This window comes from Equus caballus, chromosome 27 (assembly GCF_041296265.1).
Source record: "Equus caballus isolate H_3958 breed thoroughbred chromosome 27, TB-T2T, whole genome shotgun sequence".
Lineage (NCBI taxonomy): Eukaryota > Metazoa > Chordata > Mammalia > Perissodactyla > Equidae > Equus > Equus caballus.
The window spans coordinates 56286022-56307777 of NC_091710.1; the positions used below are offsets into that span (position 1 = coordinate 56286022).

The 21756-nt window shown below is 47.6% G+C and overlaps 1 protein-coding gene across 44 annotated transcripts in view; it reads right to left on the reverse strand.

The window, feature by feature from the left end:
• Positions 1 to 21756, reverse strand: part of ARHGEF10 (Rho guanine nucleotide exchange factor 10) — a 169990-nt gene that overhangs the window by 76249 nt on the left and 71985 nt on the right. For 15 of the 44 annotated variants that reach the window (XR_011433144.1, XR_011433142.1, XM_070252821.1 and 12 more), the window contains 6 exons: positions 18581 to 18647; positions 13134 to 13210; positions 10968 to 11024; positions 6762 to 6925; positions 4290 to 4406; positions 1261 to 1375 (listed from right to left, as the gene is read on the reverse strand). Coding sequence is in view for 41 of the 44 variants with exons in the window: in XM_070252821.1 (XP_070108922.1) it covers positions 1261 to 1375; positions 4290 to 4406; positions 6762 to 6925; positions 10968 to 11024; positions 13134 to 13210; positions 18581 to 18647 (597 nt within the window). In the remaining 3 variants the exon portion in view is untranslated. Of the gene's footprint in view, positions 1 to 1260; positions 1376 to 4289; positions 4407 to 6761; positions 6926 to 10967; positions 11025 to 13133; positions 13211 to 18580; positions 18648 to 19967; positions 20101 to 21756 lie in introns of those variants that run through there. The other 29 variants (XM_070252811.1, XM_070252825.1, XM_070252816.1 and 26 more) reach the window with 5 other exon arrangements.

Sequence of the window (21756 nt, forward strand, 5' to 3'; positions counted from 1 at the left end):
CGGGTCTGCAATGGGGCCCAAGTCAGCATTTCCGACCAGCTCCTAGGGCCCCAACCCCAGCCTCTGCCCCTCTCAGAATCTGCCCGAGCTTTAGGGGACAGGATGCATGGCCTCCCCATGCATGCGTTCCTGCTCTGGGGGCCCCGGCATGCCGCCAGCACCTCATCACAGCACGCGTTTTTTTAGAACTCACATATCCACCTCCTTCACCAAGTTAGCCGCTTGGGGATCCTGACAAGCTTTCCTCTGTCTTGTTTTGAGAGGTTGAAGACTTCACTAGGACTAAAATTTCTTAAAATGGTCTAGCTAGTTTTAACTCCCTTTACATATAGTCTTCCTAGGCCATTCCTTGAGGAAACACATGATTTTAAAGCCATTTACCAGTACAGTGATTAGCAAATGCTCCACTCCACCGAGCACTGGGTTTGCACATTAGACAGACAGCAAAGAAACGGGTTCTTAAAAGAACCAAGTCAGAGTCACGGTCCCCACACTTTCCAGCACCCTCTACAACTAGCTACTCTGTAACAAATCAGTGCACAGAGACGTTCTCAGAGGTCAAACCATCCTTGGTTTATACCTTGTTGCCAACTTGGAACACGCCCAGACACCATCTGTCTTTTTGACATACAGACCGCACAGGCTACTGCCCTCTTAGATTTTTCAGAAACCTTGAAAATTCTGGAATCACCCCAAATCTTCCCGCTCCAGCAAAAAGGTTCCTGCTCAGAACATCACCTTCTTAGCCTAAGACTTCAGTTCTCACAGGACAGCAAACAGACCTATGAGAGCTAGGGCACTGTCAACACGTCATCCATGTCGTCCCCTGTCATGTTTTATTATGAACAAACTTGCTGAGAACCCAGACTGACTGAGGTCCCGGGATTCCTGAGGGCATTTCAGAAGGGAGCACAGAGGATGAAGCCCACCTTGGGACGGCGGGAGGGGCACCCGCAGAGAGGAGACAAGAGAAGGGAAGTCCAGCCCCTATGAGAATGCACCTAGTTTTCTGCTGCTTGTTGCACACGCCCCTCGACAGGCTGCCAACCAGCCCACAGTCGTGTGCGCCCTCAGCCTCAGGCAGCCAACCCTCCCCGTGTGGGCGGGGGGACCGAGCCGGAGGGCAAGGTCCAACCCCAGCGATGGAGCCGAGGACGCTCTGTGGAGGGTGTGTGAGAGCTGCTCCGTGCGCCACAATGTGCTCCGTGACAGGAGGACCCACAAAGCTGGGTCACCCACATGCCACTCGGGGCCACGGACCTTGAGAAATGAAAGACTTGGTCCTGATGAAGGAGCGGCCTCTCTTCACGGCGGCTTTCGTCTTCTCAAGCCCGTCTTTCGTGCCCTCCTTTGCAGCCTTCACGAGCTTTTGCATCTGTAAAAAAAACAAGGAGAATGCGAGAAGTGGAGCAGGTGGATAAAAATCTACTTTTTGCTTTTAATTTATTTTAAAAGAATACTGTCAAGTAGTTTGGCCTCGAAACATGGTCTGAAATTGGCTTTTTGACCTGGGAGAGCTCTCGTGGTTGCTGTGAGCTTGTCTGCGGTTTGGAGCTGTTTGGTTTTGGTTTTGGTGGTTAAAACAAAAAGCAAGAACAAACTTTAAAAGCAGAGCCCTTCCCTGACGCAGGTAAAAAGTTTCCTGCTACGTTCAAAAGCCAGCCCTTACTTTTATTCTAGCCACTGACAGACACGAAGAGCTCTGTAGAGTCGTAGGTGCAGAAACGAGGCCCACAGACGTTCGACAACCGCCCCGGTTCCCAGACATCACGAGACACAGCAGAGCCACTCACCGGAGACACCAGGCACTCCCCACGGGCCGTCCTCAGCGCCCGGGTGCAATCCAGCGTCACACGGACCCTGCCCACAACGCGGGCCGCTCGTGCCCACTCGAATGGCAAGACGGAGTTAGGTGAGTGGACAGACCGATGGCCAGTATGAGCAATCAGCCAGCCTCCACTCCTCCACAGAGATGGAGAGTCAGAAACACCACTTCCCCATGGAGAGGAGTTTAGTGACTGGTTCCCTCATGCCAGAGTCCTGATGTAACACGTACGCCGGCCGTGAGCGCTCACGAGCTTCCAGGAACACTCTCGCACTTCATTCACATTTCTAATTCTTTAAAAATCTAACACCTGAGTACTGGCCATTGGACACCAAGGGAGTCTTCTTTAGAGAAAACCCAGAGGGTCTCTACAGAGAAGCCATGAGCCTTCCAAAGTGACCTGTCTACACTGCTTGCTGCCCTCGTCCTCCTGGAAATCCTCCTGACAGAGGAGAGGTTTCGGCACCGCTGTGCACACCCCTCTGCCTCCACCTCCCTCCGCGGGCCTGCTTTCTCCTGCTGGGGCACCTCAGGCGGGACCAGACCTGCAGGGACGCGCCTGGCTGTACATTTGGACAAGGCATCGCCCGGCTGAGGGGCAGCAGGGGCCGAAGCCGGGCCCGTGCTCTGCTGGCCAAGCAGTCCAGCCTGACATGCAACCGGCTCGAAATTCGCACTCCGCCCTGGATGCTGTCGCTGTGCCCTGCAGGTTCGGGCGGTCCACTGTTCGCTCTCCATCACTCCCCTGGGGAGCATCCACACTCGAGAAGCTTCCAGGCCGACATCAGACACTTAGAATCCAGCCCTGACCGTTTCTGCAAGTCCTTCATTTCCAAGTGCCTTATGGCACATCACCGAAACCACACCACGTCCTTCTCCCCGGCCAGGACCCCAACTCCGGTTCCCTCAGCCACACCACTGGTCTATTCTATCACGTCGGACACGTCAAAGCCACTCTTGGCTCCTCGGACTCCTGTCTCCCTTCAACCTAAACCGACCGCATCCTGTGGACGCACCTGCCAACACCGGCCGCCTCCCGTTCCCCACCACGGCTGCGCCTTCACGCCGCCTCGTTGGCCCTGTGCTTGGATGGCTACAAGGCGCCTCTAGCTGGTTTCCTTCCTGACACTGTCCTTCCAGATCCCACTTCCTTATCCCAGGCCTGGACCTCAGCCTCGGTCTTCAGCCTGGCCCCCGTCACCTTCCCTCCAACGAGAATCAGAGAACTGAGAACAGACGGATGGAAGAGAGCTTGTGTGATCGCAAAGCCCCATCTCCACACGAGGCCGTGAAGACATTGGGTTCCAGGGAGGTGGAGGGCTGCCCGAGCTCACAGTGCTGCCCAGGACACAGAAGCCAGGGCTCCTGACTCCTCCAACAGTTCTCTTTCTTACTAGAGGAAGGGAGGCTGCTTGGGCCAGCCCTGAGTTATTTTCCCATCGCATTTCTCACTGCTTACAACACGGGGCTCTCGCCCCTGCCACTCCCAGCGTCTGCGCAGGTTTCGTCTGGCCTCCTTCACACATCTCCCCCGGGTCACCGAGCTCTGCGTCCATCGAAAATCCCATTAGGCCCTACATCATCCATGTGGCTGGCCCGCTGCCTGCACAGGAGCCAGCCAGACGCAGAAGTGGACAAAACGACGGGGTTCCCAGGGTCTTGCTCCTGCTTTGAAAAGCCTGCAGCACAAAAATGCTCTGGGATAAAGCAGCTGACTCTCAGAGAAGACATTTCCAGGCAAACATCTATTTTCAGTTAAGCACCATTCGACACACATGAACAAATCACAGAACATAGCAAGGACAAAAGATCAAATTGAAGTGAAAATTACTTGACAGTGCCCTTTTAAAACACCACTCCAAGAACCGACCACCACTGCGTTCAAATCCAGCAGTTCTCAAACCTGTTGGTCTCAGGAGCCCTTCCCACATGTAAAAATCATCAGGTACCCCAACGAGTTCTGGTTTGTCTGGGTTTTATTTATCTGTATTTACTGGATGAGGAGTTAAAGCTGAGAAAAATTTTGACCCTATTTTATCAATATTCATTTAAGAATAACAAACTTCTTACATGTTATCGTAGATAACACATTTATGAAAAACTAATAATTTTTCAAAACAAACGAAAAAACGGTCGCATTGTTTTGCATTTCCCCATGTCTCTTGCGTCTGGCTCAGAGACAGCTGGAGGCTGCCCTCCGTCGGGCGTGACACCACACACGTGGCGGAGCCTCTGGACAATTCCTCCGTCCACGTGTGAGAGCAGGAGAGAGAGGAGATGGTAAATAATGTCCCAGAATTAACACGAACCCACTGAGAGCACCTGGAACCCCCAGACCACACTTTGAGAACCACTGTTCCAATAAAAACGGCCGACGTAGTTGCCGTCGTGTTTCTTTGGCAAGAACGGTCTGTTTTTGAATAAGCGCGATCGGCGTAGCTGGTGGAGAAGTGAACCACACTACCTTCAGTTCATGTTTTTGCTTTAGCTGCTGGATCTCTACTGCGCCCACCGTGTTTGCCATCAAGTCTCTCATCTTTTTCTCATAGTGCTCCTTTAAACGGCCTAGGTCATGGGAAAGCTACAGCATAAAGAGATACAGTCTTTCACAAAAGCGCTCTTTTTGGTACCTGGAGACAATCTTACACTGAAAGGACTTGGGCAGCGTCTGGTGACTGGCGATCGCACACCAAGCTCCTCCTGCAAGCGGCTCCCGGGAACCACACACCCGGGGCGCCCTAGCCCACCAACCCTCGGGAAACAAATACAGAGTAAAACATATCATCAAAGAGAGACGCGATTGCAGATGAGTCAGACTGTAGACTTTTCTGTGCCAACCAAGAGCAAGTGAATGCACAAAAAATCTGCATAAGATCATTCATTTGCATTTTGATGAGATTAAAATGATCAATATGCACAATAAGTATATAATTATTCTTTTATGTCACCAAAGCTAAATATACTTGAGTTCAAGATTGTCTTGAAGGGTGGCATAATTTGGGGATGCCCAGCAGAGATTTTTAATCATCTCCAAACTGACGTAACCTTCTCTCCAACTGGTGGAGATGGGGTGAAATCTCGTACATCCTTCGTCACACAATCACAAACATCTCAGATATGCAGACTGAGCCCACTGCTCCTCTAGTGCATGTTTCCTATGTCGACGGAGACAAGGACACTTTAAACAATTTTTGATAAAAATTTGAGACAACCCTTCAACAACTTAGTGCTATTTTGATAGTTTTTTAAAAAAATGGCTTCTTAAAGTAGAAAATTTGGTACTTCTTGGTGCTTCTATCCTGGCCACCTGGTATTCCCATCCCGGTCCCAGGGTGTTGCCCTAGCAACGTGCAAGTGTGGGAGGAAGACGGAAATGCACGCTCCTGGCCCTCATTAATCATTCTGCACTCACGGGCCTGGGTGCGCTGGCCTGTCACTTGTCCCTTCTCCTGGCAGCGAAAGGCTGCTTAACGTCAGCCATCCTCACTGGAACTCCAGGTGGCCTGGCTGGGAACTCAGGTCCATTCGGAGGGCAGGGAGGCAGAGCCTTTGTTCAATAATCATGCTAAGGACTTATCAGGGGTCCAACCTTGGCCCAGCCCAGTTTGTACCATAATCAACCAGGCGGACTGACATGAAATTTAAGGGTGTTTTAACCACTCTTCCAAGACACCCAGTGGACACTCCAGCTACCGAAATCAGACCCCAAGGCATTCCCTTTAAATCTCAATTTAAACCCAGAGGGTCAGGCTCGGCTGTATCAGGTCAAGTACAACTGAAGCTTCTTTTATTGGCTAAGATTCAGTTGTAACAATTCTGACGAATATTCTGGAAATTCTGGGAAAAGCGTGTCATAATATGGAGTAACTGAGCTGACCACCACAAATTGGTAGATTCTGCTTGAGTTTCATGAAACAAGTTTACAGAATATGAGAAACCTAAACAACCCGTCATAACCTGTCAGCCGTACGTACATGGGGGCCACATCCAAGATGTACTGGGCTGGTTATTCGGTGCAGGCAGGGCAGAGTTGGTTATTTACCAATTCTGTCGTGATGGTGAGGCATCAGGTCACAGGCTGCACTGATAACAAAGTCAGAGCGGCAGCCTCCATCTGCGTGTGGCCTCCAGCTCAACCTCACAGAGAAAGTGCACAAGTACGCTGACGTGCCGCAGACGTTACTACACATCGACCTTTTAGAGCCAGCCAAAAGCCAACAACGAGAGCATACGCACAGCCAGTCACCCCTGAGAACCAGGAACCTCACCTGGATGATTCGCCCGACGAAGGGCTCCCAGGTCCTCATCTCGCAGCCGCCCAATTCTACAACGCACACTTTCAACCTCTGACATTTCTCCTTGGACCCTCATCTGTGCGTTTCACGCGCACACACACACCAATTCCCTTTCAGGAAGGATACGCGTGGGCGGCTCTGGAGCTTCTGTTCTCTACCATCATCTTACAACTTATTCTGTTTTTATACCTTCCTGTTTGTGTTGAAAATGGTGACGGTCCAAACCCCCCTTAAAGGACAGCAGGTTGTCCTGTGTCTCAGGAGGACCCGATACATTGAGTCAGCGTCCAGAGCAAGCAGGAACTGTTGTGCACAAACGGTATTGTGTGTACACAACCAAATAATTCAGAGAATAGTTATTTACTTTCTTAAAATATTCAAGATAGCAAGCTTGCTTAGGATCTTTCGAGGGATCCTGTTTATAAGAATTTAACTTCCCATCCTCCCACGATTTTACTTACTATCTGAAATATGGGATGCTTTTTCTTTTGCCAGTATCTTATGCTTTCCTCAAACCACATATCAGCATCTTAAAAAATAATTATTTGAACATCATGTGAATGAAAATTTCATTTTACAGTCCCACTCATACGTCAGTGTAAGAACATTCTGTCTCTCAAACAGACAGACTGGACACATACTTGCTTCTTGTGGTTGCTGCGCAAGAAGGACCTGGGGACCCCGTTCTTGCATTCCGAGTCACTCTGCTCTTCGTAACTTTCAAATTCACTTGAACTCCAGCCGTATTCCAGAGAGCTGTTTCCACCTTCATCTCCATTCTCAACATCATCATAAATCATTTCATCTGAATGCATAAACGCCAAAAGGAAATTAAAAACAGAGCATTTACTAGCTATTGTTTGGGGCGTGTTGGTCGTTCCACTGGCGGAAGCAGTGCCCAGCCTCAGGCGTGCCCAATGGAAAGGTGTCAGGCAGACCTCCAGGATGCTGGCAGGGACGTGCAGGGTTTGACAAAGCTCTGATAAATCCCCAGCCCCATCTGTATCCTGAGGACCACTGGTCCCTAAGAATCTACCACAATTATTCCAACTAACTTTTTGGACATAGAGACCTTTCCACAAAGGAAAATTTCTCTTTAGATAAACGTATGCAATATAAACAGATTAGATAGAAAGACAGACAGACGACAGAGAGATGATGGAGAGACAGACAGACAGATGATAGATTGGAGAGACAGAGAAATGATAGAGATATTCAAATACAAACACAAGCGGAACTCACTGTAAACTATAAATTTTGCTTTTGTGCTAAAACTGGCCTGCTAAAACTTATGAATAATCTATTACCCTATTTAAATGGCTTCACACACATGAAGAACACATGTTTATGCCACCAAATACAATGCCAAAGGTGTAGTCCTTACAGAACTGCTGTCACTGTTGGCAGGTGGGCTACTGGTAGACTTCTGTTGGTGTTTTCATTTCTGAGGCCCCAGACCATCCCTCCTGTGTTGGGAAAGGCCTACCTGGTAGGATAAAGTACCCAAAAATGAATTTCAAATGTGTTTCTACAGAAACTAGCTTTTAGTCCTCACTTTATTTTCAGCATATATTTAAATAACTACCTGGGAGCCTATTATTCATAAGCACCTGGGAGCTTTATTTACAAAGAGGCCTAAATGTAAGTGCTTGTCTCCCCCAACGTAGGAACGTTGAGGGCAGGACGACTCGGGCAGCTGGGCCCAGAACAGGGCTCAGGACGTCACTGCCTCCAAAGGTATTTGTGGAATGAATAAATTAACTCTTCACCATTCATTTAAGTCTGCTGTGGATTTGAAGAACAAGCCCTTTATTAAGCTGAGAAAGTTTCCTTCTACTGTGAGTTTTCAACACCGATGGGTCACCGAATTTCATCACGTGCGTCTTAAGCACATATTGAGATGAGCATACGGTTTACGTCCATCGGTCTGTTTCCGCAGAAATGACGTTAAAAGAACCTAACGTTGCAGGATCCGTGAACTCCTGAGATAAATCTAAAGGACTCAGGTTTTTGCTCATTCATCGGGATACTGCAGGATTTCGTCTCCTAACATTTTATTTGGGATCCTTCACAGCACGCCTTTCTGGAGAAGGAGGTTATAAGTTTATACTAACTCCTAACTGGGCTGCACAGCCCGTCTCTTCCACTGTCCACTGGAACAGCGTGTACAACAGAGCGACCACGTGTGCCCAGGAAGTTTGCCGTCTCTGACAGGACGACACGGGTCCCATCGGGCTGTTTGGCAGATTAGTTAAGGAACTAATTAAATACAGTGAATCATTATAGATTTATTAATCTTTCTATTCCAGACACAGTCAACTTGTAAAGGAAATTTTAAATTTTGTCTAATTCTCTTGATATAAAGTTGTTCACAGAATCTTCTTAGGGTTTCTGTAAACCTCTACTGCAGGTGCACCCTCCTGATCCACCGTCCCTCCGTCTCTCTCTCACAGCATCTTTCTTCCTGGTATTACCAAAGGAAACCTTTGCATTCTTTTTTCTCTTTCTGTATTCTCTTCAGAGAACTGCTCCTTGGTTTTGCCAATTCCTTCTCTTGTTTATTTTCTGTCTTGTCATTTTTACTCTTATCATTATTATTTACTTCCTCTCCTTTCTCTGCGTTTATTCTGCTCTTCTGTAAAACTGAGATGGATGCTGAGCTAATTATTTTTTGATCTTTTATTTAACATATGTTATGATATCTATAAATCTTTGTTATTTTAAATCTATCCTGTAAGTTTTTATGTAATATTTTATTATTCAAGCCAGAATATTTTCTAATTTCCGTTCTGTTTTCATCCTTGGCCATGAATTAGGCAGTAGCGCTATTTTTAATTTTCAAATGTTTGTGTTAATTCTTTACCGATTTTATTGGGTTTTTTAAATCAAGAAATGAGGCCTAAATACCAATTCTTTGGCGTGAGTTAATATTTGCTTTGAGGAATACTACTCCATGTGTTTTAAAAACATGTGCTTTCTGAAACTCTTCGCTTCAGGGTTCTATATATGTCCTTTAGGGACATCATATAACGTGCTTCTATAGTCTATGAATTTTGTATTCAGGATCCCTAACAGTGGAGAGAGCTTCCTTAAAATCTGCCGCTCCAATTACACCTTTAACTATTCCTGATTTTATCTCAGGCATAATTTGCTTTACGTGTTCTGAGGCTACGTTGTTAGATCCACGCAAGTTTAGAACTGTTATCACTCTCTCTCTCGTGAGGGACTTTACACCTAGTCAAGTTTTAGGGCCTAAAATTTAATATATTGTTATGGTTATTCTGGCTATATTTTGATGGGAAATGGCCTTATATATCTTTTTCCCTCCACTTTCTTACAAATGTTCTGTATCCTTCTATATCTCTCATTAGAATCCACGGCTGGCTTTGCTATTTTATCCAACCTGAGAATTTCTTTCCCTGGCAATTGGATCCAATTTATATCTTCCGTAAGTACCAATACATTTGAACTAATTCTGCCATCTTTTTCACACTTTTTGCCATGCTTTCTTATTTCACATTTTCAGATTGCATTTTTCTCTACTGGTTTGGAAGTTTAAATAGTCTATTTTGTTTCTTTTACTGGTTACCCATAAAATGCAGACCTGACCTACCACAGTAAGAAAAAAACATCCGTACCTGTACCCTCCCCCTGAAAACGGCACAGACTCCAGCAGGCTCAGGGCCGGCCGCCCTCACCCCGAACGGTGATTCACAGCTACCACTGCCTCGCGCTTCGGCTCCTCCTGCAGTTACGCTCTAGGAAGAAGCCACGCCACTGGTGCTGTGCTAACAAGCTTTAGGTTCATTCACAAACGCATCACCTACGTGCTCACTGCTCTTTCCCGCTTCCCATCAGCTTCAGCCTCCTTTCCTGGAAGTACGACATGAAATGAGTCCGAGTGGAAAATCCCCAGTCTCCGTCTGGCATTGCCTTTGTGTCTCTCTAAAGGATTATGCTCTCGCTGGATATGGAAAGCTAGGCCGAAATGCCCCGTCAGCACTTTGGGAATATTTCCTGGGGTCTCCCAGCCCACTGTTTTTTCCCAGTTACAGTTTCCTTGTGGACAATCGTGCTTTCTCTCCTGTTGTTTTTAAGATGCTCACTGTGGACGTGGAGCTCGCCAGTCTCCACGATACGTGCTGGGTACGGACCGATGCTCGACTCTGCTCTGAATCTGTCTTTCTACAATCTGAGAACCATAGTCTTTAATTCTAGAAAATTCTTAGTAATTCCTTCTTCTGTGCTCTCATTTATATCATTTACTACACATACACCGGTACTCCTAGCCTCCATGTTTCTTACCTTTTCATGTCTTTAAGTCTTTCTGCTTCTTTAAATCACCCTATTTCAAGTGTTGTCATACAAGCAGCACACACACATATGTGCACACACCAGTATCCACCATGTACTATGAAAGAGACATTATAAAACTTCCAAAAACATATGGGCTTAATTGTAATATAGATAAATAAAACATAATCCTGTGATTCCATTTCTTAAATGGATCACGGTGATCTGTAAACATGAAGTTGTTTTGAATTTTAAAACATAACTGGGTGAGGCCTGGGGATGTGTAAGACCCCAAAATGAATTTTTGCTCATTTTTATTTTTCCTTTGTTCATTCTTTTTTAATAATTTTTCTCTTATTATAATAATCATTCCTGTTCAATGTAGAAATGCTAGAAAATAGATAAAGGAATAAAATTAAAATTATCCATTAAAAAAAAGAACATACGTGCTGTGCATCTAAGGCGTATGTTTTCACAAACTAGTCATTTTTACATCCAGAGGGAAAGACTGCTAAACAGAATGTCCTAAAACTCAATTCCAGACAAAATCAAACCTGGTTCAGAGTCTGAATTTTCTCTTGGCACATCATCGTAAATGGCTTCTTCTGGATCTGAAATAAAAGGAGGAGAAACTTTAAAAATTGACCGAGACCAACAGAGGGCAATTTACATTTCACGGGGCCATCGTCTCCTACGATGTTATAATTATTCAAAAAGTTAGTTCCCAGAGCAGTTAACGGTACCTTACCAAAACATAAGCATCCTTAGTAGGCCGTTTTCTTGGGATTGAAAGCTATCCCCCTAAATGGACCAGTTGTGAAATATCTGCAACAGGCAGTCTGTCGGTTTCCAGGACAATTTGTTCCATTACTTTGTGTTCAGTTACACATCTCTATACGGCTCTTTCATCAACATTTTTAAGTTTATAAACTTAACGTGTTCTGATAAACAAGAAATCGAAAGTGTTGCACAGCGTTTCAGAAATAATGGGACGGCTGGGCCGGTGCTACGTAAGTGGGAAACCACTAACGTCCTCACCACTGGGCATGAACAGCAGGCACACGCAAGAATAAAAACGTTGAAATTTTAGGACAAGTCTCTCAAACTGTATTAGGTGGAACGTGAGTGTCCCCTGAAATTCTCACAAGTTTTCTTAAAAAAAACAAAAAGCAGGGCGTCCTCCCAGGGCAAAACCCTCGAGGGCACCGTTTTAGGCAGGGTGTGAGCGAGCAGCGCCGAGCTGGAGCTCATTGAGCACGAGAGGCCCTGCTCTCAGAGTCAAGCACACCGCCGTCTTAGCGTGAAAACCACAGCAGTGGCTGCTCACCAGCAACGCGCCAGAGCAAGAGAGACAAACGCTGCTCAAGGGTTCCTCCGACCTGGAGCCCTGGTCCCCACCCCGTCACCAGGAAGCGCACATTGAGGGACAGCCTTCCTCGCTTGCTGCCGTCAAGCTCCCATAGGGCAGACGCTTGCTTCTTTGGGATAAGATCCATTAAGTGCAAGCAAAGCAACTATTTCCACCCCTGGAGATAACGGTGAGGGGCTGCGGGTTTACAGAGCTTACTTTCAAATACCCTTAATCTAATTAACTGTCATCTGGAGAACAAAAATGAGTAATAGGAGAAATTCAGGAAAATTTCACCTTGGAAATAAAATTGCTAGAGAACAGCAAGACAATAATTTAATCCTGTAACGACCCTGATTTGACAGCCTCCTAACAGAATCACCTAATTACGCTAAGTTCTCTGTTTTGACAATGTGACAATTAAAACCATAATGAAACATTTCAGAAGACAATTTGATAAGCAGGAGATACCTAAGGTGGTTCCACCTTGTAGCCAATCCTATAAAACAACTGCACAGAAATTAGTGAGCCAGGAGGTAAGAAAGGGACAACTAGAAAAGCAATCTTTATTTTTCTTTTAAAAATTATAAAAGGGGGCTGGTATGGTGGCACAGTGGTTAAGTTTGCGTGCCCCACTTCAGCAGCCTGGAGTCACCAATTTGGATCCTGGGTGTGGACCTAAACACTGCTCATCAGGCCATGCTGTGGCAAGTGTCCATATATAAAATAGAGGAAGATGGGTACAGATGTTAGATCAGGGCCAGTCTTCCTCAGCAAAAAAGAGGAGGATTAGAGGCAGATGGTAGCTCAGGGCTAATCTTCCTCAAAAAAAAAAAATTAAAAAACAAGTCTAGCTAAAACTAGTTCAGCTTTCTCAACCACGTGGATTAGAAGGTCTAGAATGCCATCTGGTCGGCGGGTTGGCTTAACCAACCACTCACCCAATCTTCAAGGACGGTGCCACAAAGAAGCATCTCACTGGGGGATCACAAGAAAGAAGGCTCTGTCAATGCCTGGGCGTGACCTGCTCATTGTGGGCTGGGGTCAGAAGACCAGTTCCCCAAATCTACGACTTATGACAAAAACCAGAACCTGTGCCAGAAAGGAACCATCGGGAAGAGATACGTGCTGTCTGGAGGGAGTGGAAATAACCGACAGAGGAAGAGAGAGCCCTGGGGAGGCACTTCCACAGTCAGCTCTGGTTAATACTCAGGTAAAGGAATATATCTTAGAAGTTATAGACATGACACAGGTCATTGGATAGTGAGCAGAGCCTGACAGAGCACGCCGTCCCTTGGGGGACAATGCCCACACTGAGCGCGGAGAAGACTCCAGGACGGCCCGTCCAGTCCTGGCGGGGGGCGGTACGTACTCTCCATCCACGCGGTATTGGCCGGATCTGCAACCCATCGGGCGAGGGCGCTGTCTTCTTTATGGCCTCGATCTTCACTTTAAGAAAACAAACCATAAAGTCAGAATACTGAGAATCCTTCGGTCACTGGGCTGCTCAATGTCCCCAAAGCACACACACGCTGTGAGTTCAGACTGTGTATTTTCCCAGACGTCGTTATGGGACATACTGTGTGGAGAAAAACAACTTTAGATTTTCTGAGCTGCTGCCTCAGCAGTTCACAGTCTGAAAACCCTGCTCACACCCTGAGATAAGGACCTGAGCTTCAGATGACCGCCCCATGTTCCTGCTGCTTTTCCCAGAGCCCCTTTTAAAATAACCACTGAGAGGGGCCAGCCTGGTGGTGTAGTGGTTAAGTTCACGTGCTCCACTTCAGCGGCTGGGGGTCGCGGGTTCGGATCCCGGGCACAGACCTACACACCACTCATCAAGCCATGCTGTGGCAGCATCCCACATACAAAATAGAGGAAGACTGGCACAGATGTTAGCTCAGAGCCAATCTTCCTCACCAAAAAAAAAAGACCACTGAGAGTTGAGCCTGTGAAAAGTTAGTGACCTCTGCCCCAACCACCTTGTAGGTAACAGGTGCTTGCTCCCCTGCTCCATCTCCTGCTGGCCCGCGACCTGGGATGGAGGACAGCCCTCCCCCGGCTCATTACCCATCCCCCACTTTCTGGGCTCTGCGAGTAATAAATCTGGACTCTACCTCCTTTGTGCGAGTGTACTGAAACTGTGCCTTCAATCAGAACAAGCCTGTGGGTTTCGCTTCCCCCAGCTGGGCGCTCGGATGCTGAGGGAGCCACCTGCTGCCCTGTGGGGGTGGCAGGTGCCCCCCCATTCAGCAGGTCATCATCTGCGTATCCTTAATTCAATCCACCAGCTCTGGCTTCTCAACACATATCCAGTCCCAATTGTCCTTCATAACTGATCACAAAGACGTGCCTCTGAACGCCCACCCCGTGCACAGCAGTGTGTCTGTCAGTCACTCCAGGAATGCGAAGGCACAGAGTCCCTGCTCCAGGGCCTGCATGGTCTTCTCTTTTCCCAGCAGACCGTCCTGAGGGCCCGTCATGTGCCACCCACGATGCCAGACTGCAGACACACCCCAGGGAGAGAGGGGCCTTCTTGCCTCCAGAGACAGGTCAGTGAGAGAAAGAGACATGAGACCACCAGAAATAAAGGATGCTCGAGACTCAACCAGCGATATGCTCACAGTGCAATGGCCAGGGGGCCAAGCCACAGAGTCCCCTCCAGACAGGGGTCCGGACGCCCCGCTGCAGGCACAGGGCAGCCAGCGGAAGGCTTCCTTCAGAAGAATAGCAAGATCTGAATCGTTCAACAAACAGAGCATCGTGCCCGTGAGAGGCAGGGCAGCAGACAACACGAGCACAGAGGTGAGTCAGACCTCCCGCCTATGGGAGCACCTCATAAGGAAAAACTGAGAGCGGTGTACCTCGACTCGAAGGAAGAGACCGGAACTGGGGTAAGCATCTAGACGTAAACATGGGAAGACGTATATATAAAAAAGAAACACTAATACTGAGCTATGTGACACACAATGCAACATTTCAGAGCAAGCGACACAGATGGAGGGTGTCACGGCAGTGGACACTCTCTCTTATTATTTTTTTTGCTGTAAGCTCTAATGAGCAGTGAAATATTTGCAAGACTTCAGGGAGAGGGAAAAGAGCAAAGGTTGTGAAACTTTCCAGATGACAGACACTTCCGCTATTCAAGGATGCACGACACGACGTGCTGCTCCTCACATGAAACAAAACAAGCTGCAACCGGTCCTCGCACTTAATCAAAGAACTCACCACGGATTTTAAAGAAGCAGTATTCTTGCTCTTCAGTTTAAAATTATCTCAAAATAGAAAATTACCCAAAAAACTAAGAGAAAAGAAAATCTGAAGCAAATGTGAACAGTACTTTAAATTATTCCTGAATGCTCCCATATGTTTAAAATACATCCTACTTTAGGAAATCATTTGAGGTTACCATCTCACTTCATTTTATATTCTTTTCCTTCTAAAAAAAATCATCCTTTCAATGGATATATTTTTCGCAGTAAGTTTTAATTACAATGACAACAATCCGTCCATCTTTAGTTACATACAGACTTTCAATTTCTAATCAGGGTCTTGGGTCGATCTGCTTTGCGACATCACTCTGTGGGTAAACAGGCAGAAAACGCCTGTCGAGTACTTTTCCCCACAGAACCTATGCATTTCTTAGAGGAATGCACATAAGGCGATATTAATACCTTCCCAGGTGCCTTAAGGACTGAGGGAAAAGCTACGTGAGCGTGGAAACAACAGCCCGGCAAGGACTCGTGAGAGAGGACCCAGTTGGCCCCCTGGCCGGCTGCTCCAGCTGACCGCCAGGTATGGAGGGGAACAGAGCCAGACACCGCGCTGGGGAGACGGCGGGCTCCCGCAGACGTGCATGAGCCGGCGCGGGCCCTCTGGGTGACACGGCCCACACCACCCCAGCTGAGGTCTTCATCGAGACTGCAGGGGGCAACGCCATCCATCCAGCTGCCACGCTGGGCGCGGGAAAGCGATCACCTCCCTCCCACAGACAGAGTCCCCGCCTTCTGTCCGTACAACACAGACAGGATTCCACACCTGGGGGGATTCGCGCTTTGAAATACGGACAGGTGATGGATAAGGGAGATGATAACCTGGACAGAGGGAAGAACAGCGGCAAAGAGCTCCCAGGACCAGGGGACCCTCCTGAGGGAGTCCCGGGAAGGGAGGCTGGACAGGAAGGTTCAGTCGGGGAGAGGGCAAGAAAAAGGATGAGAAGTTTACCTTCTAGGGAAATTCATTCGTCCGTTCATTTATTCCTGAGAAACCGTGAGAGAACCCAACCTCTCAGCCCAGGAGAGGTCTTTCGGTCACAGGTGCTCACGGAGCCACACTCCCTTCTTTCAGAGTCATGATCTCCGACAGTGATCACCGACTCATCAGTGTGAGCATCTCATGACTCTCCCTCTGCCCCACTGCAACGGCAAGAAGGACAACAGCACCAAGACTGGGGGACTTACTGTCCTACCCGACGTCCAGCACGTGGCAGGCACTCGATAATTGTCCAGTAAACGGAAAAAATAATAAAAACGCACTGCCAAGCCGGGTGGTAAATATTCTAAGACTTGGTAAAACTCAGTCAGACAAAATAGACTTTAAATCAAAAAAGGTTACAGAAGACAAAGAAGAAGGTTATATATTGATTAAAGGTTCAACACAGCAAGAAGCTATAACAATTATAAACATACACGCAACTAACAAGGGGCCCCAAAATACATGAAGCAAAAATGCAGAGAATTGAAGGGAGAAATAGACAGCTTTCCAAGAATAGCTGGAGACCTCAACAGAGCACTTTCAGTAATGGACAGAACAAGCAGGCAGGGACCAACAAGGAGGCAGAGGGCGTGAACGCACCGTAGACCGCCTAGACCAACCAAGGAGCTGAAACCACAGAACTCTTAGAAGAACACACAGCTAAACAGCTTCATGACACTGGGCTTGTCAATGAGTCATTGGGTACAACACCACAAGCACAGACAATGAAGGAAAAAAACAGACAAACGACTTCATTAAAATTAAAAACTTTTGTTCATCAAAGGACACTATCGAGAGAGTAAAAAGACAACCCACAGAACGGGAGAAAACATTCACAAATCAGGCGTCTGATAAGAAATTAATATTAAGACTATATAAGACTATATAAGACTCAACAACAAAAAAACCCAACTCAAAAATGGGCAAAGGACTTGAGTGACATTTCTCCAAAGATGACATACAAACGACCAACAAGCAGGGGAAAGATGCTCAACATCATTACTCGTCAAGGAAATGCAAATGAGACCCCGTGCAGACCCCGTGTCACATTCACTAGGATGGCTACAGTAACTGTAAAAAACCCAAAACAAGTTTGGGGAGCTCACGGAGAAACCCGTTCATTGCTGGTGGGAATGTAAAACGGTGCAGCCACTGTGGACAAGTTTGGCTGTTCCTCAGAAAGTTAGACACAGAATTATCATATGACCTAGCAATTCCACTCCCAGCTACACAGCTAAAGGAACGGAGCGTAGGCACTTGAACAGATGCTTGCACGCCAATGTTCAAAGCAGCATTATTCGTGACAGCCAAACGGTGGAAACAAACCAGGTGCCCATCAATAGATGAATGGACAAGCAAAACATTGTATGCATGCAATGGAATATCATTCAGCCTTAAAAGGGAAGGAAACTGTGACACATGCTACCACATGGGTGAACCTGAGGACACTATGCTAAGTTAAATAAGCCAGTCACAAAAGGACAAGTATTGTATGAGTCCAATTACATGAGTTACCTGGAATAGGCAAATCTTAGAGACAGAATGCACAACAGGGGCTACCCAGGGCTCAGGGAGGGGGATGGTGGGGATTACATAACAGGTGGAGTTTCCACTGGGAAGATGAAAAAGCGTGGAAAGTAGACAGTGGTGATGGTTACAGAACTCTGCAAACGTATTTAACGCCACTGAATCTTACACTTAAAAATGACAAACTTTATTTACATATTTTTTACCACAATTTTAAAATGAATAATGCGATATACCAAAAACCATAGAACAGTAGACTTTAAACAGATGAATTACATCTCCATAAGCCTGCTTAAAGACAAAGAACAGACACGCCTGCCAGGCGCCCAGCACATTGCCACGCTCGGTGGTAGATGCTCTAAGACTTGGTCACCCTGGTCTTTGCCTCTGAAGCAATCTTAGTCCAGCAGCAGAAAGGGACACAGGAGAGCACAAAGCGACAGTTACAACGCAGGTGCACACCCAGCTCTGGGAGCATGGATGAGGAGAGTTTATGAAACGAGACACTTAAGCTGGGTTTTGAAGGGTAGGCAGGAGTTTGCCTGGGGGATGGGATTTTCCTGGGCATTTGAAGCAGATGAAATCGCATTCGCGAAGGCCAGGAACATGAAAGAAAGGCTGATGACCAAATTAGCTGGGGGATTCTAGATGAAACCTGGGTTAGACAAAATCAAAACCCTTTTTTTTTTTCCGACTGAAGGATTCTGAGAACCTTTTCGATGCTAAGGCATACTGAGTGTGCACAGGAGGCAGACCCATCTTCCGGTTCTGTCCGGCTGTGGGCTCACAGCTTCTCTTTTCCCAAACGGAACATTGACACTTGGCAGAGCCCTGGGGTTGGGGAGAACCTGATTTGGGGGGCCCTGGGCGACAGGGCAGAGTGTACAGGAGACAGAAAGGCTGAGGGGCCGGGACGGGGCTGGTCAGTGAGACCCCAGCGAGCAGAGGGAGGGCAGGGGAGCGCCCGGAAGCACTACCCTGGGTATTTCAGGAAAAGGTCACGAGCTCAGAGGAGCCGTGTAAGATGAATAAAGATACCTGTTTGGAGGATCCTCGGAACTTAGAGAATTAAACTGGCTGTCTTCTGCGACTTCCTGGGTTTCTGCTGGGAGAGAGAAAAGATTCACATTGTTTTATGCCTGACAAAAGTGGTTAGGAAGCTGATTTTCATCCTTAAAATGGTCTCATATTTTCCTTTCTTATCAACAGGCTTATCTTAGCATAAAGAGGACTAACTGACAGATTCAAGATTTTTTGGCTTTTAGATAAAATCTATTCAAAATGGGATCACACCAAAGAGCAACATCCAAAGGCCTTATGAAACAGGCGGAAACGAAATGGTCCCCAAACCAACCAAGCCAGAGCTAAAAAGAAACATCGTGTTCTCTCCCATTTCTTGAGTTTTTATACTAATTTACAAGTGCGATTTATTTGAAAGTGTGTCTGTGTGGCAACCTCAAAAGAGTTTCAAGGGGGGCTGGCCCCGTGGCCGAGTGGTTAAGTTCGCGCGCTCCGCTGCAGGCGGCCCAGTGTTTCGTTGGTTCGAATCCTGGGCGCAGACATGGCATCACTCATCAAACCACGCTGAGGCAGCGTCCCACATGCCACAACTAGAAGGACCCACAACAAAGAATATACAACTATGTACTGGGGGGCTTTGGGAGAAAAAGGAAAAAAAATAAAATCTTTAAAAAAAAAAAAAAAAGAGTTTCAAGGGAGAAACAGTTAAGTTTGTGATATTTGAGAACGAAACATTTACACACTCATTCACACGTGCACACAAGTGCAGGCACGCTTACATACATACACATGTATACATCCTCATACATATACACTCTTACACATATGAATGACATACACACTCACATGCATGCACATGCACACACAGGGTCTGTCTCACGTCCAGTCTGACTGCTCTTCTTCTCTGGTTCTGGTTTACCAAGCGGAGTGATGAGCTCAGAACTAGCAACTGGCTGTTAACAGGTACGCGGGCAAAGCTGTCCACAGAAAGCCCTTTAGAGGGATTTATTTTAGGCCAAGCAATCGTTCCTGACCACTTTCAAACTGCTCCCCGACTGACTCGACGTCCAGGAGAGCTGGGCTGGCTGCAATGAGCTGGGAGATCTCACCCACGGGAATGGGGTCTGGATCCCAATGAATTACATAACAGACACGCGTGACTCAGAGCAGGGTGTGCCGGGCAGCGCAGCAGGCAGCGCACAGGCATTAACCCGTGCGGTTCTCAAGGTCCCTGAAAGTTAGCAATCATCCCAAGGACCACGGCAGGTCAGACACAGAGCCAGGATCTGAACTCAGACCTGCCCGCTCCAACGACTGCTCTTTCACCGTCCTCCACAGCCCCAAAGAGTAACCTGCATGACCCCGGACAGACGGAAACACTCCACAAAGTCGATGAAGAAGGAACCTGCTGATGGGCAGCAAAGACTCCTCCCACAGCAACTTGTTCTCCCTGCAGCTGCGTCAGGGGCCTCCTGTCCGTAAACGCACAGCACACGCCTTCTCTCACCGCCCGTCCACCGCAGGGCCCAGATCCAGCGTCTGCTGACACACGACACCTTCGAGAAGGAGAGGGCGGAAGACGAGCAGCTCAGGAGGAAGTGCTCGCACCGGACACAGTGACTGCTCCTCTCTCAGTGCTCTGGGAGGAACCAGAAGCTCCCTCCACGCAGCAGACCACCCTGGGTCTGGCCCCTGGACATTCTGTCCTAACAAACAGAAGCAGGACCCCCAAAGCCATTTTTCAGAATTGGTTTTGGGCAGTGGGGAAAACAACAGGTTCCAACTGTTTCCGTATGTCCAGGCTCTCACTTGTGGTGGGGCGCCCCATGTGCAGGGGAGGCTGGGACGTGCGCCCCCCACAGCCCGCAGCCCTGCCCACAGGCCACAGCGCAGGTCCGGGCTCCAACCCCTGGCCTCCCGCCAAAGTCCACACGTTCTCCACCACCTTGTTTCTCTTCAAAGGCTCAAAGACAGATGCGGACACGCTTGTCCCTGATTTGGGGACATACCACAGGGTTTAGTTAGAGTCTCATTAACAGCTCTGGGTTGATGGCACAAAAATAAGCAAATGTCTTTAAAATAATGCTAAACTATTTTTAAATAAATCACTTTAAATAAAAGTTTAATTATTTGGCCATTTATTTTTTAAAATAGCCAAATTACTATAAAATCAGTATGTTTTCCTAAGCACACTATCTCCTTAAATCCACACTTCCTTATTTGTGACTGTCCTTGCTCTTTACAGCTACAGAATAAGAACAGTATTGTTGATCGCGGTAAATTTCCAGGATGATTGCCAATCACAACAGGAAAACATATGGGAGAACATCTACCCTAAAACCTCTGTGGTTTCCGAAACATAAAACCACATTTTTCTTGAAAGAAGACTGTTTATCTCAATTGTTACTGACTGGGAAAGAGAGACCCTTTTTCTGAGATCTCACACAAAGATAAATCAGGATTCCGTGTCTGAGAGCCACTGCCCTAGGTGCGACTCTGGTCCATGGCAACATCTCGTACGGGGTGTCCTGGGACAGACGACAGAGAAACAGACTCAGGCGAGAACAGGAGGAACACAGCCCGGGAGGGCTGCTCCCGAGCAGACCCCGCTGCGCTCTGCCAAGCAAGGGCCCGGCTCGTATTTCAGGAGCCCTCTTGGCACTGGGATCTGCAGGGGCGACGGCAGGTGCCCACGGCCTCACCCCGGAGAACAGTAACTCTTGCACAATGTCTGTCTTCGTCCACACCAGCTGCTCTAACAGGACACCACAGACGGGGGCTCATGAACCACAGACACGAATTGCTCAGAGTCACTGAGGCTGAAAGTCAGATCAGGTGCCAGCATGGTCACCTTCTGGCGAGGCCGTCTTCCCGTCTCAGAAGGCATCTTCTCCCTACCTCCTCACATGGGGGAGGGGTCGAGGGAGCTCTGTGGGGTCTCTCTTATAAGGGCACTCATCCCATCCTGGGGGCTCCACCCTATCAGCTCACCACGTCCCAAAGGCCCCACCTCCTAACGCCATCACATGGGGGTCAGGTTTCAACACAGGAATCTGGGGGCCCATTCAGACCGTACTTTCAAGGCTAAAAAAATTAAGTTTTGCAAAAAGAGCTGGCAGCAAAACAATAGTGCCAAGTGTCATCCGTAAAGATGACAGAGCGAGCTTCTCAAACCACATCGTTCTACACTGCAC